The sequence below is a fragment of the Pelodiscus sinensis genome, chromosome 4 (assembly GCF_052426305.1).
Source record: "Pelodiscus sinensis isolate ZL-2025 chromosome 4, ASM5242630v1, whole genome shotgun sequence".
NCBI lineage: Eukaryota > Metazoa > Chordata > Testudines > Trionychidae > Pelodiscus > Pelodiscus sinensis.
The window spans coordinates 119,705,715-119,724,591 of record NC_143055.1 but is presented as its reverse complement, the minus strand read 5'-3'; the positions used below and the strand labels follow the sequence as shown (position 1 = coordinate 119,724,591).

General features: G+C 42.2%; 1 protein-coding gene across 4 annotated transcripts in view; it reads left to right on the top strand.

Annotated features, from left to right (window-relative positions):
• The window catches only part of CCSER1 (coiled-coil serine rich protein 1), a 1,136,372-nt gene that overhangs the window by 627,675 nt on the left and 489,820 nt on the right, over positions 1-18,877 (top strand). For all 4 annotated transcript variants that reach the window (XM_075929595.2, XM_075929596.2, XM_075929599.2 and 1 more), the window contains exon 8: positions 9,542-9,625. In XM_075929595.2, the coding sequence (XP_075785710.2) occupies positions 9,542-9,625 (84 nt within the window). The remainder of the gene's footprint in view (positions 1-9,541; positions 9,626-18,877) is intronic.

Sequence of the window (18,877 nt, the reverse complement as noted above, 5' to 3'; positions counted from 1 at the left end):
AATTACCCTGGAAATTGCCATACTGAAAAATAGCGGGGTCCACTCCTCCTCCTACAGACTTTTGGAAAACCAAAGTAACTCCATCAAATTTGGTGTAATGAAGAGCAGAATATGGTTTAGAGCTTGTTTTTACTCTATTTTGCCTAATGCAAAATCTGTTAAATGGGATGTGAATCAACTCTTCAAATATTTGAACTCCTTCCTTAGATTATCAAGGAAGACTGTGATAAGCCTAAAGAGTCCTGTATGAACTCAGAGATCTGAAAATTGTGCATGTGAAATGGTGTTATTGATTGAGGAATATGCCATGTGTTTGCAAGTTGATGAAAATCTACTGGAAGGTGTGCATGTGACTATCAAATGTGCATTGAGAACCTAATGTTTTATTAACAAATATGAGAAGGCAATGAAATGTTTTACACGTTAAAACATCTCTGCTGATACGGACTTTGAGCAATAGGGGATAGAGATGATACTATTTAAGCCTCCATACCATCACACCCCTTGATGAAATAAAAATCAATGTGAACCAAGGGTACCCCTAGTTCTACCATTATATTCAGATACTTTGGGCCTAGCTCTCCTCTGACTTGCTTCAGTATAAATCTAGTATAATTTTGTACATGTCCATTACACTGTTGTAAGTGAAAACAGAATTAGGCCCAATATATTTTTGTCCCACTTTATTTGGGTTGACATTGTCATTATCAAGTAATTCACAATATGAAAGATCAAAAGAAATGACAGTGGTGGAGATAGGCATGTTATGTTCAATATACCATGTAACTTTTAGAAACCTTATCATACTCATACCCTTTGTTCAAATTTTGTGGTGTATCAAGAAGCTGTGCTTTCAAGAGTCATTTTGATGAACAAGTATGATAAGAGTCCTTCCCCCTCACCCTGCCAAGTTTATTCTGAATAACTACACACATTAGTGTGAGAGATTTGATATATTTTGGGCAATACATCAAAACTATAAGAGGAGATCAATGTGGTTATATCATAATTTAAGTAGAAATTTATTCTTTCTAAAATATTATGCCAAACCAATTTAACTACTTCACACTCACAAACTTGTATGCTAAGGGCCCCGGAGAATGCTCCCTGAGAGAGTCATAAGGATCTTGTGCAAAAAGGGCTTTTTGCGCAATACGGAGACGTCCGCACTGCGTGTTTTTGCTCAAACACCTCTTGTGCAAAAATGGACCGGAATAGATTATGCAAATGAAGTGTGAGAATATGCTAATTGGCACTTCATTTGCATTGCCTCTTTCAACAAAACACGTAGTGTAGACATAGCCATAGAGTATAATCCTAAATGGGAGATGACATTATTGGCTCAGCAAAACTAACTGTACAGTGAGAAAGCAGAGATAGTCATGTGACACCTTGTATTAATAATCATAACTTATGGAGAGCTGCAAATTTTCACATTGCTCTACTAATATAGATTGAGATTCATTTCCTGCTTCATAGATTAATCTGTCTAAGGTTCCAATTCAAGAAAGAATCCTTACACAGCAAAGCATTTCAATATGTGCTTAGTTTTCATTAAAGCCAATGGGACCTGATCCCATGCTTTAAGTTGAACATATGTTTAAATGCTTTGCTAATTAGAAACTGTTTTCTAAATCAGGGCCTAAGATCTAACTGGTCAGTATTATTCATTTCATAGCCATAACATTTAAGACCAGAAAGGACTATCAGAACTACTCTGATCTCCAGTTTGTCACAGCCCACATCCTTGAAACCCTAGTGTTCATTTCCAAGGAAATAAATAGATGTGAACTTACTCATCATATATTTTTAGTCATTTAGGAGTCAGTATTTTTTATCTGTTCAACAATACTTTTATCTCTAAATTCATGTTCAGGACTGTTTTTTTCTTAAGTGGTATAGTCTGCATAGTATACAGTGTTTATTGCATTATTACATGCTTACAGATGTGTCAGTTCTCTCCTCTCTTCTGAGTTGGCTGATGAAATGTAGCTTATTGTCTGTAGGGTACATTTTCACTTTGCTGTGTGGGCATAACTCATTAGTTTATGTTTAAATGTAGGCAAATGATAGAGGTGTTCAAATAACCATACATTTGGAAAACTAAAGCATAGTAGCATGGAAGCATTGTTACCTGCTTGATTATAAACTGGGAAGGTCCGTTCACCCTCAAAATACATTGAAATAGTCCTTTCTAAAAACAAACCTTACCAAGGTTGCCTTAGACAAGTGGTATTATCTCAGTACTTCAAAGTATTTTCAATTCTTGTAGTAGTGTGGAATGCCTAGAATACTACACAAATAAATTTAGTTAAAACAATTTTGATTGCCCAAGTTAAAATACCAATGACTTAATGTTTACAGGTGCTGAACTCTTACAGTTACAGTTAAAGTCAATGATATAGCACCTCTGAAAACCAGAAACAAACTGCCTCAAGTTGGACACCTAAAGATAGAGGTGCTTATAACCAGATGCCACTTATTTTAAAAAAAATGGCTTTAGAACATGATATTGCTTTCATTCACACAAGTGAAAGTCAGGAATAACTGCCTCTCAGTTATTGAACCAAATCACAACAAATGAAATCAGAATCAGACTTTTAACACTAGAAGTAATTGGTAAATCATTAGTCATCATCATTATTATTAAGGATGACCACTACATATGCTACTGGTGAGTGAAGTGGACTTAATAGAAGAATCTACATACTTGCTAGCCCCAGCCCCACACCTTCTGATTGAGGTCCCATTCTTTCCCCCATGCCTTGTCAAGGGGTCCAGCGAGTATGTCGGCCAGACAGAGTATGTCTGAAATATTTGTATGCATATTACCTAGTTTGAGTTAAAATGTGTCCTTCAAGAAATTTTCCATGTCAGACCTTTTTTCCTTCCATTTCTAAGTTACATTGCTGTGTGGTATTAAACAGCTGCTGTGTATCACTGAAGAGATGGCTGCATTCCTCTGGTGGTTACAATGATTGTTGTGTAAAGTATGCATTGCTTTTTTTGTGGGGAGGAAGGTTTGGATTTTTTGTCATGAAAAGCACTATAAATAGCAAGCAATTATTAGGTAAGCTCTCCTTCTGTCTGTCAGTTTTCACACTACTAGTACCAATGGGATATTTTTCTGTTTCCCAACTCCCTGACCTGACAGAAAAATGCCAAATCTCTGAAGTTTCAAGTTCATTAGGTGCCTATTTTGAATACATAAAAGACTAATATTATTAACAGCTTTGATTTAAAAAGTGTCCATAAGACTAGTTCATTTTTTCAGGAACTAATTTTACTTAAATTTATTGAACATCTATTATGCTTATTTTGTCTCATGTTAAAAGCATGGCCTCTATTCTTCTCTTTTAATACATACCTTACTGAAGCTACATTATTTTGAACTCCCATGTTTTTACTTACATTGATATCAAATTATATAATGAATTATTCAAATTCCTCCTGTAAATATTATTACATGATGTTAGGTGTGAGAAATGTACGTGTAGAGAATCATAAAATGGGTAGCACGTGTATTCTTCTAAAAACATCACAAACATGACTAAAAGCTTTTCTTAGAATGTGAAAACAGTGAAGAACCAGCATGGAGCCACAAGATATGCAAAACCTGACTATTAAAGAAAGAAATTTCCCCCCAAACTCAGTAATTCATTGGGACTCAGAGTAATGGTGGCAACATCTGCTGAAAAGATCTGTTCTTCTTAGCTGTTGTGATAATTCTATGTTGGGGATTATTGGCTGCTACTATTTTATCACTTCTTACTGTAAGTCCCCACTGGCCTTTGTCATCTTTTCATCTTTACCTTAAAAGGCTTTAAATAGCCATGTCTTGAATGCAATGGCCTTCCACCATTTTCACCTGCAGTCTGACAATATGCAATAATATGATTTGCCCCAAGCATTGCAAAGGTAAAACTGGTCTTTTTCTGATCTCAGGCTACTATGTACAACTCCAGTAATTCTTGTGTATCGCTGTTGTGCTTTGGCAGGGATGCCCCTTTCCCACAGTTTTACAAAGAAATCTTTGGTCAGTGTTCTCTCATGCAATTTCATTGGCCGGTCTTGTCCTTTTTTCCCGTCTCCCTTCTAATTCCTTATTATTGTGAGATGTCTTCCTCCCTGTTCCTTTGTTCACTTTGGACTGTATCTTAGGTGTCCCTGTACTGGTCCAGGTCAAAGCCTAGCTTCCATTCAAGTTCAAAGGGAGGCCAACCTGCCTCACTACAAGGAAGCAGACTGGGTTAGTAGACCAGCCTGGCCCTGCTTTGGGGCGGGTGCGGTGGGGTGGGGAGCAATAGTTCATGTCCACCAGCCCATGTTTGGGCTGAACAACAAGCAAGATGCCTAGTTTAGGGAGGGACAATGAAGAATCCTATTGCTAGGGCCTATGCACAGACTGAGCAGCAGTAAATATGTCCTGGCCCTAGTGCAGGGCGGGCCACAAACAGTGGGCTCAGGCCTGTGTTCAGGCTGATCAGGAGTTAGTATGCCCTGTCCCTAGTTCAGGGCGGGGAAATAACTTCAGGGTGCACAGTCCCGTGTGCAGGCTGAGCAGCAATTGGAACTCCCAACTTTGGCAGAAAGCCAACAAAGCCCAAGTGTTTTGTCTCAACATGAGGAGACTGCCACTCAGGGATTGGAGTGGCAAGGGGTACGCAGGTCCACCTGTCCACTGCATTGCAGCTCAGGGCCCGAACAGTGGAGGTTCCAGCTGCCACTAGGTCAGCAGCAATGCTGATCACAACATGCTGGCCATTTCACCTCCATATCCTCAGCCAGACATGGGTCATCTATCCCTGAGCTACTTCCCAGTCCCCCTGTGAGCTACCTGTCTTGGCCCCAGCTCTTCTGAGTCTGGGGGGAACAAAGACTCTAGCAAAATTTCCATTGGCTTGGTTGACTGGCCAGGATTGCCAGTCTTTGAGATTGTTGGCAGTCTTGGTCATTTTTTCTCTTCCCGGCGGTGTGGCCAAGCCTCCTATCTCAGGAGGAGGTTCACTTTGGGCTATATCTGGCCCAACTGCCTTTATACTTCTGGTCCCATCCCTCTGCTTCCTGGGGACAGGGCTGGGTTGCTCTGGCTCTGCACACCAGGGTGGCTTGGGGAGTTCTTCTGCTTCCAACTCAGAGAGAGGCCAAGCTTTGTCACTACAGTCCCCAATACCATTTGTGTTTGACAGTATTTACTGTATAGATACAGGCCCATGGGAGGGGGGAATGAGAAGGGTGCAGATGGTCCTCTAAGTAAGCATGAGGGGGCTCTGTTAGAGTAGTGGGACTGTGGCTCGAGCTTAGCCCACCTCCATCCCCCCACAGTGGGAAGTCTGCACTGGTGCTCCAGCCTCACTCTCCCTCATACTTCCCTCCTCCCCCATGATGTTGGAGTGCCAGCATCTGCCTCCCACTGGGCTGGGGGAGAAAACCCCGATCCTCACTGCACCATCCAGTTTGCGGGAAAGAAGTGCTCCCCATTCCCTGGCTGGGGGAACAGCAGTGTGTGGGTGTGCTGCCTGGAGGCTCTCCCTGTTGATCCCATTGTCTGGAATCCAGCCGATGAGACCAGCAGGAGGCCGTTTTACATGGAGCGATGGGGGCGGGGGAGTGCAAAGGCAAGTAAGTGACCCCTCATGCCCAGCCCCCCACACACTCAGCCCCCTCAGGCATCCTCCTGCCTGGTCAGACACCTGCCCCCAACTCACTCTTGCACCCTCCCCCTTGGCCAGATACCCTATCCCAACCTGCTCCTATATCCTCCCTTGCTCCTGCACCCTCCCCCTTGGCCAGACATCCTACCCCACAACCTGCTCCTATATCCTCCCTTGCTCCTGCACCCGCCCCCTTGGCCAGACATCCTACCCCACAACCTGCTCCTGTAGCCTACCTTCCATCCAGATCTCACACCCTCACTTCCTCCTACACCTACCTCGTGCCCAGATCCTACACTCCATCCTTTTCACTGGGAGCCCTGTCCCGCAAATTGAACCCCTAATTTTTGTCCTAACCCCTGAGCCTAGGGCGTTCCACAAAATCCACTAACCTTGGAATCCCAGAAAAATAAATCTGGCTTAAGGGAAACCCTGAACTTTCCCTTCCCCCCATGGGGCTGGAAGGCCAGAGGAATGAAGTGTGTGAATTGGGGGCCCAATTAGTGAGGTTGGCGGTTTTTAGAGGCTTTTTTTTTGGCACTTCTCACTTGTGTGGTCCCCAACTGATTTTTCTGTAGGTCAATAGTCTCCAATCCAAAAATGGTTCCCCACCCACTGCCATAAAGAAAGGAAACACAGGAAATTTTTGTATTTGACATAAATTAATATTTTACTTTATTTAAAATGAAGCTTGATAAACTAACATGAGATAGTTAAAGTGCTTTATCTATTTAATAATTTAAATTAATATTGCCTTTCTTACTGATTAAATTAAATCATTCTCTCTAGCTGCAGCACTAGCAAAATGGCTCGGGTGTCATTATGTAATTAACGGTGAGTTTCCATTAGCAACAGCTGGTCCACAGAAAGGTTTGCATTGAGCCAAGTGGGTCAAAAAGTTTGAGAACCACTGTGTTAGGGTGATAGGAGAGTGCGGGGCGATGGGCAGGTGGGGTAGGGGGAATGGCGCTCCCAACCTACAGGGAGCCCTGCTGGCTGGAATCCCTGCCTGCAGTCACCCAGCACTGGCCTCACTGAGCAGGTAGAGCAGCAGCAGGCAGAGGTGGCCGAGGGAGCGGGTGGGGGAGGGGAGGGCATGGTGGCCCTGCTGCCTGCCATGATCCCAGAACATAATTTGTATAAAACCCTTATTTCTGTATAAATCTGTAGTGTGTTATAACAAAATCACTTTACCAATCACTGTTGCCACTACATTATTTTATTATCATTATATCCAACTTACATAATACTGGCATGGGGGAGGATGTAGGCAATTTGAGAATCAGATATTACATTCTGTGAAGGTAGTGACATGAGGCCAGATTCCGGTTAGTTCTGCTACGGGCGTGCTATTGAGGGAGAGGCAGCAGGGTAACTGGCATTTTATGCTCCCAAGAGGGATAATTGCACTGCAGTCATTGTACTCCTCTGCCTACTACTGATAGTAAGGACCCAGAAAGGCATGAGGAGAAGCCATAGGCAGTGAGCTGGTTAACTGCCAGAATGGTACGGCTCAGATGGCATTTTCTCTAGGATGAATGGAGATGTGAAGGTAGTCACAATCTATCAGTAGTACACTTGTTACATTTACTATGCCTTTTAAATCCTATAATTTTTCACAAACTATAGTAATATGCTGTCCTTCCCTGGGGTTCTCCTGCTTCTCTCCCTTCACTTCTTATACTTTTGACTCTTCGATTGAACTAGGAGAAAAGATGCAGATTACAAGGAGTAATGTGATGCCTTCTTGAAAGAAGACATTTAGATATGAATAAATAGAAAAAAGAGGCATAACTACCCAACATCAATTGTTACATAGTTTTGAAGTTATTTTTCAATAAAAAAGGCTCTGTTTCAAATGAGGGGACTTTGTTAAAAAACCTGGTAAGAGCATTTATTTTCCATAACTTTCTAGTCTTCGGCATCTGTAGCTTTGAAAAGTAAAAATAAATTGATAAAAATGTAGCATAGCTTTATAAAGTGATGTCCATTTAAAGTTTTTATATTTTGTTGCTGGGATGTTTTTGGTTGTTGTGTATTGTATATTATATTTTGAGCTAGCATTCCTGAACAACTTATTTATTGAATAGACTGAAGAGTAGATAGAAATTATAGCTACCTCCATAAATTCTCCTCTAGCCCAGCAAGGAGAAATCCTGATCTTTTCCTAAATATGAGCCCTTCAAATGATATAGTCAAGAACACTAAAATATTACATCGGCCTCCAAACTAATAGTACAAAGGCTCTTATTTCTGATAGTATACAGATATGTCTATTTTTCTTTACTGTGACTATTTTCTATTGCATCCGACTATATTTTATTTTTTAATTTGTTTAGAACAAAAGTTTAGCATATAATTGCATTGGAAAGTGCTTATTGTAATTGCACTTACAACTTTTTACCAAAGGAAAAAAGTTCTTACAAATGAAGGAATACACTCATCACTTAAGCCACTTTTATGTTAAAATTTCAGGAACATAGACACCATTAGAGAACTAAGTGCAATTCTGAACAGCTAACCTCTTCAAACTCTGGTTATGTCACTTATCCCAGGTCTACACTTAAAACCATTGGCCAGAGTCCTCCTGTAGCTGTGAATACACTGGCAAAAACACTTGTTGGCAAGTATAACCTGGATCTACAATAAAACAATGTGGCTCTGTCTACACTGGCATGAATTTCCGGAAATGCTTAAAACAGAATAGTTTTCGTTATAAGTATTTCCGTAAAAAGAGCGTCTACATTGGCAGGATGCTTTTCTGGAAAAGCCTTTTTTCCGGAAAAGCATCTGTGGCCAATGTAGACACGCTTTTCCAGAAAAGAGCCCCGATCGTCATTTTCACGATCGGGGCTTTTTTCCGGAAAAGACTACTGGGCTGTCTACACTGGCCCTTTTCCGGAACAGTGTTCTGGAATAAGGACTTATGCCCGAGCGGGAGCAGCGTAGCTTTTCCGGAATAGCAGCTGATTTTGTACAGTAGTGCATCGTTGCTTTTCCGGAAATTCAAGGGCCAGTGTAGACAGCTCGCAGCTTATTCCGGAAAAGCGGCTGATTTTTCCAGAATAAGTGGCCCAGTGTAGACACAGCCTGTGTGTTTATAGCTTTTCTAGGGCCGACTTGGTCTTCAGAGGGGATTGGTTAGTAAAGTTTAAATCCCTCTTAGATGTGTGGCTATATCAAAAGATTTTTTGAATGACTCCCTTTTCAAGTAAGGACTGGGAACTTAAGACTGAAATAAACTGACAGATTTTTCTGGGGAAAATATGCAAAGGGCCTGACTCATCCAAGTTTGGCTGCGGTCTCTGCTGTTCACACTTTCACTTGTAGGAGCATCGGATTCTCCTATAGATACTAATTGCACATGCACCATCAAGCAAAAAGAGTGATCTGTGCTTACTTTTCCTTCGCCCAACTAACATTAGTATCATTGCCGTTTTTCCTGTCACGATACATGCTGCGGGTATAAGAGTTGCTTCCTTTTTTGGATTTCTATTGTGCTTTCTTTCTCCATCTGCAGTCAGATTGAGAACTTCATAATAATTAATCTAAATGGTTATTTGTCATAGTTTTGTTCATAGAAAACACTAGGAATTTTATGGCCATTTCTTCTTAACTAAAATAAAAGATGTCGGAGAGGAAATTCAATAAAAGACTGCAAAGAATCAGACACTAACAAAATGGACTTCTAATCAAGAAGCTATTGGATTACTTTGGATGCATTAATTGTTTTTACTGCAACTTCGAATATGTTGTTAAAATATGACAAGACAATTGAGTTTTGTTGCTTGAATGTAATTCTCTTATACTGTGTGAATCTGCCTTTTCTTGTCAAGAGCAAAATAAAAGTCCTAGCCTATTATAACATCTTTTGATGGTTTTTATAGGATATAATGAAAGATGAATGTTCAGTGCTGAAGTTGCAGCTGAAGGAGAGAGATGAACTCATTTCCCAACTACGCGAGGATCTGGTAAGCAGGACATACACTTTTGTCTGAGAAGTTGACTTTAGTAGACAAGGTCAGTCACTCAGAGAAAAAACTAAATAAACAGTTTTACACCTGCTGCAGGATGGACATCTTAAGGCTGTATTCATCTTTCAGCCTGATTAATGGAGCTTTTATGACTCTATAGTTCTGGGGACTTGTCAGCCTTTGAAATGGCTACTATCCAGGCACATTGATGGTAGTTCTTTGTTTTAAAAGATCATGTTGACAGTTCTCTTGCAGTATCAAAGAGGCATTAATCACTGGTACGGAAATAATACAACACTGTGTGTACTGGTTAGCACATGCCAAAAATCTTGAAGTTCAGTAAATGCTCTCTTGTGAGTTCTCAATTATTCTTCCTTGTGCTGTCTTGAAAAGTAGTAAAGTTATCCAACACGTAACTAAATAAAGTTATTCTCCTCTATTAAAACAGAAAAAAACTTGGAAAAAAAAAAGCCTGAACATTAATTATGTTGATACAACTTTTAGTTATTGTATTATGTGGCAAAGCATTGTTGACTTGCACTTAAGAGAGCCATATTTGATCACAAGTGGCAAAGCTGAATATATAATATAGCTTATATAGAAGGAATATAAAATTTAAAAATATCCAAAACTGATATTATAGTGATTGTACTGCTGAAATGTAAAATCTAGCTTTAGATGGCATTAAACAGTATTCTTTAATTCACTTTTTAAAAAATGAAGGAGAAAGAGTTCTTTTTCCTATGATATTTCTAAGTGTTTTAGAAAGAGGAAAAAAAATAAGGGCTTAGTTGAGAAAAGAATTTATGCATGTACTTATGTTCCTTCGGCTTCAATGTTAGTTATATATGTGCTTAAAAAATCTGCTTAAGCTCCCTTCCTGAATTCATCCCTTTTGCACCAATTCTGCAAGCGATTGACTGGCAGTAGGAGAGAACAGTGAAATTGTCAACTTTTTGTTTGTAATCAAAGGAACATTGTGTCCAAACAAAAAAACTAAAGTACCACGTTTGGAAAAAATAAAACTTCTTTAATTGTTAAGTTATCCTAGGTATTATTTGTAAATATTAGAAGTTTAAAATAAATCGAAGTGTGACTTTCAAGTTGATAGTGTCCTGTTTAACAAGACTGAGAAAAGAAATATTTAGGAGTCAGAAAACCCAGAGATAGGTTTAGAAGTCCAACCTTAATTAACTCAGTCCCTTTAAGATTATTCCTGTAAAGTCTACTTTTATTAATAGTTGAGTAATTCATTAGAATTATTAAGAATCTTGAATTCCTTATACGTAATTTGCTACATAATATGAGACATAGTGCATTCAGATATGGCTTGAGTTGTAAGTGTCAAATTTAAATGTCAGGCCATTGGAAGCAGATTTCGATATAAGCTCCATACTGCATTGTGTGTATGTATACAGGATTATGGAGAAAGAGGGAATTATTCATATTACTTTTTCATCATATGCTTCTTTGTTTACCTGTATGAAATTTGTGTCAAATGAGGCTTTTGGAAGAAGGGGAGCAGACAGGAAACAATCCAAAACAGAGATAGGTCTCCTTAAGAGAACTATGGACTTGGATAACGGATTTGGGTCCTGCCATGCTAGGAGATTAACTCTTCCTGAGCCTGACTGGATAAGGGATGTGAGAGGTCAATCAGTTAACCCAGAAGCATTACCCCAAATGGTTCCAGTTAACTGGTAACCAGCAGGGGCTGGAGCAGAGAGCTACCCCAACCTTACAGGGGGCCTGTTGAAGACAAGGGTTGCTCTGGCAACTGTTTAACTAGTTAAGGGTATGTCTACACTACAATGTTATTTCAAAATATCTTATTTCGAAATAGTTATTTTGAAATAGCTTATTTCGAAATAATATGTCTACATACAAAAGGCGTTTCGAAATAGTGCGTCCACACTGAGTGGACTCTGAATCACATTTAAGGCTGGCCGGAACCAGTTCCAGCAGAGCACTAGGTCAGGACTTACTGTGTGGGGCTGATGCCTGAGACTATCTGAGGTCTGTGCTTCAAGGGACCGCCCTCCCGCCCCCCCCCCCCCCCGGACAGCTGGTTCTCAGCTTTCCCTGCTTGCTTGTCTACCTCAATGAGGGACAGCAAAGCATTTTGTCTCACTCGGGACACCACAGCACTCTGCAACATGGAGCCAGAGCTGCCCCTGGGCAGTCTGGTGCTTCTCTTGGACGCGTTGCTGTGAGCCTGGCTGCACTTTCTGCAGGCTGCCATCCTGGAGGTCCATCGCGGGGCTGTCAGTATGCAGGAGGCCCTGTGGGAGAGTTTCCACCCTGAGGAGAACTAAGAGCCTCCCTGTTCTGCCCCACTGGGGGCTAGTGCCCCATTCCTCCCTCACGTCCTTCCACTTACCCCTCCCTAACCCCCCTTCCTGATGTCAAATAAAATACACATAGTTTCATGAACACAAACTCTCTTTACTTAACAGAACTGGGGGAGGGGAGGAATGAAACTCTGGTGAGACTGGGGAAAGGAGGGGAGAAGAGAGGGTGGGAGAGGGGAGGGGGAAACCTGGGAGGAGGGAGCTGGAATGGGGAAGCAAGGGAAAGAAGGGGGAGGGGAATCTCAGGGCCCAGGGTTGAGGGTGTCACCGGACCAACTTGATTTTCATGCAAACCTGCTCCTGGATTCGCATGTGGCCTTTGGTGGCCAGGCTGGCAGCTATCCTGCCATAGATGACTGTGTTCCCCTGTTTATTGCGGAGATCGTGGACGTTGGGGCATTCCCCCCCCAAACCTGAATAAGGTCAATGATCTCCACCCTGAACCAGGAAGGCGCCTGCCTTCTCTGGGCCCTGGCAGGCTCTTTGGAGCTGGCAGACTGCTCCTGGGGAGTGGTGGAGGGCTGGCTGCCAGTGGCTTGCTGGCTCATGTTTTGGGGCCCCTGTATCAGGGGCAGTGACTGCTGGCTCTGGGCTGGCAGGCTTGGAGTTGGCACAGGCACTGTGGCCAGAGTCAATCCCTGGGGAGGAGGAGAGGGAGAGAAGTGTTTTTGGTTGAGGCTGGAGTAGCCACCAGGGTACCCTGGGAAGGCTGGAGACCCCCTATTTCTAAATAAGTGTCTACACGGCACTTATTTTGAATTTGTCTTTATTCTTCATGGAATGGGGTTTACCAAATTCCAAATAAGCGCTCCGCTATTTCGAATTAATTTCAAAATAGCGGTTTGGCTGTGTAGACACTAGTAAAGTTATTTTGAAATAATGGCTGTTATTTCAAAATAACTTTGCTCTGTAGACATACCCTAAGAGAAATGAACGAAGCCAGTTCTGTTATCTGTGGGGTGCAATTCAGATCTAAAAGGGGTCTGCAACCATGACAAGTATTATACACAAACTGAGAGCAAATCTGTTAATGCAAAGAATTAACTAAATATTATGTAGCTTGGGAAAAGTAATAGAGCACTTTTCCAGGATTAAAAAGCACCTTTACCATATCATCACCTTCATTTATTTGCAGATGTTCAGTATTCTGTGTTTCTGATTTGGCTACATTAAGAAATGATGTATTATGTAATTATTATCTTAAATTAAATGACAGAATAGGATACAAAGAACATTAAGCTTCTGTACAATTTCAGTGCTGTAATACAATATCAGTTTAGTGCAGCACATATATTATCAACTGGTTGACAGTGTTGTCACTGTAAAATTATCCTTTATTGGCATAGTGAGCAGAAGCTTATTTGACTCATTCCCTTCCAGCCTCTTCATACCCCCGCCCCATCTCCTATATCTGGAGTAGGCCTGCTTCATGTTTACATATATCCAACTTTCAAATTATTCTTGATGATCAAAAGGCTCTTAGCAAGGATCCCGATTTTCCCATCTTCATACAGGCAGGAGACAAGCATGGTTGTTTGTTCTTATGTCTTGTGATAGTGTCTGTCCAGCTCCCAGGAGTGTTTAGTCTCCTGATGAATATTACCATGGTTTTGGTGGTAGATCATGATATGGTGGGTGCAGGGAAGAGATGATTGCTGAAGGAGCTAGGGCCAACCTTAAGAGGTTTGGTCTAGCTAGAGATCCTGAAGAGAACTGGATTCTATGGGTTTATGTGGCGAATGTTATTCATGATGTTGCTAAGCAGACAGGCAGCTGGATTGTGCACCAACTGGAACATCTCATTCCAGTATCAGTGATGTACTTATTCTAAGGTGTAGTTGGCAATGGCTGCCAAGTTTAACCAAACAACATCTTAGGATTCTCATTTTTCTTAGTGAGGTGATCTGGTTCACAGGATTCAATGTGCCTCACACAGGGCTGGCCAACAACATTTTGGCGCCTGAGGCGTGGTGCTCAAATGATGCCCCCATGCCCCTTTTTCTCCTGCCTGCCTGTTATGTCTCTTGTGCCCTCCTTCCTCCAGCACAGCACTCCACCATCTCTGTGCATCTAGAGCAGAGAGAATACATATGCACCAGCAGCAGATACAATTTTCTATACTCTGGGTCCTAGTACCCCTCCCCCCCCCCCCCCCCCGCCACAGTCTGGCACCTGAGGCAGCCACCTCAGTTCGCCTAATGGTAAGGCCAGCCCTGGCCTCACAGGTGTTTTTTAAATGGGCTGCTATTTGGTCTGCAGTTAATATATTCACTTGTCAATTTGTGTTGTCTGCTGCTTTCAGATCTGATTCAGACTTTGGCAGAGTGATGCTTCAGACATTGCTTAAAGAGACTGAGCCCAGCTCTGAATAGTTCAGCTTGTGAATCACATGGATGGAACATTCTGTATCAGAGGCAGCAAGAGGTGGTGATGGGGAAGGAGCCAGTGCTGGAGAAACCACCTTAAAAGCTGGTTTCCCCCAGCACCGGCTCTATGGTGCCATCTGCCCCGCATCCCCCGTGCTGCCACCTCTATCAGATGCAGTGGGGGCTGGGAGGGAAGTGAGCAGGGGAGGCTGCTGCAAAACAGCCTCTGTCTGTGGGGAATCCAAGCTCCCTGTGACAAAGGCTGCTCCGCCTCCCACAAGCCAGCCTCTGTCTATGGTGAGCTTGGACTCCCTGCGGACAGGGGATGCTATTGGGGACCAGCCTCTGTCCACGGCCAGCCTGGGCCACTGTGGAGAGAAGCTGATTCATGGCAGCCTCCCCTGCGCCCTCCCGCACTGCCGCAGTAGTCTCTGTCCACAGGGAGTTCGGACCCCCACGGACAGCAGCTGCTTCCATCCCTCACTGCCACCTCTGTATCAGAAGCAACAGTGTAACATGGTGCAGGCAGCTGGTCTGCACAGGGAGCTGGATTTTAAACTGGCTCCCCTTGTGGACGGGCTCCTGTCTGGCACCTTGTGATTCTGCCTCTCGTACAAAGGCAGCAGCGTAGGGTAGCAGGGGGCTCCCTGAGAGATGTGCCAGAATGCATTGGCTGCTGGCCCTACCTCCGAGGACTATCAAGTAGTCATGGAACTGATAAGAATTCATGCAGTTACACAACCATTCAGTTACCTGAAATCTACTCTGAATATGTGTTTATGACACAGTGGCATAGACAATGCTCAGGCATTTTTGCCAGCATTTATATCATTCTCAGTCCTGATGCAATTTTACCAATACAAGAAGTGGACACAAAGATTTTATACCATAAACATTTCTGAACATATAATTTTTTTTCATGTGAGTTTGTCCTGCAGTAATCAAGGAAAGAGGATGGTGTAATAGAGATGGCCATTTTGGGGACAGCAGAGGGATATGGGGAAAGATTTGGGCCAGATTTGCCCTCTTGGCATGTTGTTGGGGGTATTCCCCAGTTGTTACTGCCTTTTTTTGATGTCTACATATAATGTATGCTTCAGCTGTTAGCTAGGGGACTGAATCCTTTAACTCCAATTGTAGAAGTTCATGATTTAGAACTGAAGCTTCTGACCAAGATAGCTGTTACACCTGTTTTATCTTTACAGATCACACTTAACTTCTATCTCCTTGTCCAAGACCTGTACAAACATTAAATGGAGTGCAAAATTAATGATTAAAAGCTCCATTTTCATTATACTTTACTGTAGCTCAATTTCAGCTATGGACAATTTGCCTATGAATCCTTCCTGCTGCTTTGTTTTGATGCATACATGAGACCAGTGCCCTTTCAGTAGCCTCCATTACTCTTCATGGCATTGTAGGTATGAAATTTGCTTGACTTTTCTGAGGTATCTGTACCTTGTTTCTGAAAAGCATTTGGGTCAGATCCTCAGCGCGCCATGTGTAAATTAACTGTAATTTTCCTTGGGCAATTCATAACTGCTGGAGATACCTTCCATACCTCTCCAAACACCCAACTTTTTTTTTTAAGGGAGTGGGATGAAACTGAAAAAAAAAATCTTAAAGGAAATTCCTTTGTATGAAATACGTAGAAAGAGGAAGAGGAATTTTAATTTCCTTCAAAATACATATTGAAAATCCAAATTGAATAACATTTCATGTCTTTTTGAATCTTCAATAATGTGGTAATTCCTATTTGATAGGAATAGTGGCCTTCGTGCAGGAAAAATAAAATAATTTTATAGTAATTCCCCACTTGCACTACATTCTACTATAATTTGTGATATTATTTCATGTTGGCCATTTTATGATGGAATATTACAGACCCTTGGATGATTTACAGAAGAACAGACATCTGTAAGTACTTTCAAATCCTCTTTCTTCTTCATATTTAGGAAACATTAGAAGCAGAAAAGAAATAGATTAGGTGTACTTAAACATTATTAATGTGTCAGGCTTCTTTCCCCCTTTTACAGAGAGAATTAATTGTACGTATTGCAGAAAAGGCTTATCTCAGCAATAATTACTCTCCAAGTCGATTCTGCAAGGCAGATGTAGTGTGTGAAAATAATATTCTATGATACACAATGGGGATTAGCCTGCAATTCCTAGTGCACTCCAACTCCTTTATGAAAAGCTGCCAGTAAGATAGAATCTTCAATATTCTCCAGCACTTCTGGAGGCGATTCTGCATATTAGTTTAAGTCCTTATCTCAAAGTGCTGTTGTCTCATGATGTTTGGCATGAATATAGATAAATGATCGTTGTGTCACTGATGTCAAAAGTGCCTTCCTGCTCTGATTCAGATTCTGTTCAACATATTTGCATAGAAATAATGTTACAGAAATGAGCAAATATGCCATAAAACAGCAACCTTAGTTGTCCCTAGAGATGTTGCAATGTTAGTAACACTCCTCTAATAATAATGTGTCCCATATGCTTATCTTCTGTTTAGGTGTCACTAGTAGACTGCTGACTCAGTGAGATGTGCAACATTTTACTGACAGATCTTCCTGCAGATGCAAACAAATATGAGCAAGCTTCACTCAGAGTACTTTTATTATTTTCATTTCATGGTGAAAATTTAAATTAGTGCTATCTGAATGGATAGATGGAGCATCTGAATGCCACATAGTTTTATTTGGCTCCCATTTTATTTTGCTAAGATTTTGAATGAGCTAATATTCATTTTAAATGTAATAAACATAAACTAATTCAACTACAGAATTTTGTTACGACCTATAAAAATGATGATTTGGGGGAGGCAGTGACGAGCTATGGAATTTTACAACCTGACAATTTAAATGTCATCATTGAGGATGATTCAGCTGAAGAAGAAAGAGAAGCAATACAGTTTTGGCTGATGTATATGAAAAGCCACGTGTCTTTATTTTTACAGATTTAAATTCCATTTTATGTCAGTGTTGGAAGGTGGTTTCTTTATTTATTTACTGGGATGGTGAAATAATTTCGGGGCTTCATACCAACAGACACCAACTCGTTAGGTCTTCAGCAACTATAAATTGGTGTTGCTCCATTGGCTTTCTTGGAGCTACGCCAATTTATGCCAGTGGCATTGGTTTCAGTGGAGCAATGCTGACATACAACAACTTAAGATCTGGCCTGAACACGATTGTTAACTAAGCCTCACATGTTGCACTGGAGAAAGAATCTGCAGTTTATAATTTCAAAAACGGTAAAAAGAAAATAAATCCCCCACTGAATCTGCAATTAGAACTAAAGATGAATAGCCATTAGCAGTGATTATATTAAATAATAGGAGGTGGTGGTGGTCTATAAGATACAACACATCCTTTCAGGGAAAGTGGGCATTAGAGATTCTCGGGTAGTTTTCATAGGAGTAAATGCTTCCTGTGGTATACTGTGCTGGACCACAGAGTTCCAGTTAACCTACATATATATATATACTAGCAGACTTCCCTGGCATTCCCAGGGTCCTTCCGGTAACTACATTGGGGATGTGGAGGGGAGAGTGCAGGAAGGTTGGGGACAGTTCTCTTCTTCCATCCCTCAAGCCCCACCCCAGCCTGCCTGGGGCCTCTTCTCTCCCCACCTCCAGGCCACACACAAAGCCCATCTGGCGCCTGTTCTCTTCCCCCACCACAGCTCTGCGGCCAAAGGCTGGGAGAGGGAGAAAGGGCTTATGGCATGGAGGCTACTTACCAGTGTGGTGGCAGGCAAAATGGTGGAGCTCCAGCCCTGCTGGCTACTACCTTAGTGGTACAGCTGCACTCAGTTGCCACTTTGTAGAGGAGCTCTCCCCTGCAGGCTCACTGCCCTCCCCACCGTGGCCACTCTCATATCATGTCCCTCCAAAAGCAGCCCCTCCTTTTCCATGTTATGGAAAACTGCCCCTTTCCCAGGGCGTTCAGTACTGACGTTGCTTTAAGTCAGGAGGAGAGGAATCTGCATACCAGTTATGGTAGCCCTACCTCTTACTGTTTAGGAGGAGTTCTTGAACAAACAGACTCGCAGATACAGAGATGCACTCTAAAATATTTAGATATATAATAGGTATGTTCGTGTGTACACATACACACAGACTAGCAGATGTGCCCAGCTTTGCTTGGGTCCTTAACTGTAGTAACATTTGGGGTTTATTGCTGCAAATTAAAAGGAAAATATATCTCCTTTATTTGCACCATTGTATAGGGCAGGGGGGGTGGCTGTGTGTGTGGCTCAGGCATGGGTTGGAGGTGCAGGAGTGAAGGTGGGGAATGGCAGCTGCAGGACTCAAAGCAGGCCCCAGGACAGGAGACTGGGAGCTGGGGGAGGAAACTCACCAGGGCCACTCAGGGCAGAGTGGTGACTGTTGTGGTGACAGCTCATCCTGGAGGGCTGGGACTGTGCTCTCTGGCCGGCGGCTCCTCCTGCTGGGATGGGGCTGCAATCCCTGGTTGGTGGCTCCTCTGGGAGGCTGCAGATGCCCAACCAGCAGGTTGACTGTGGGG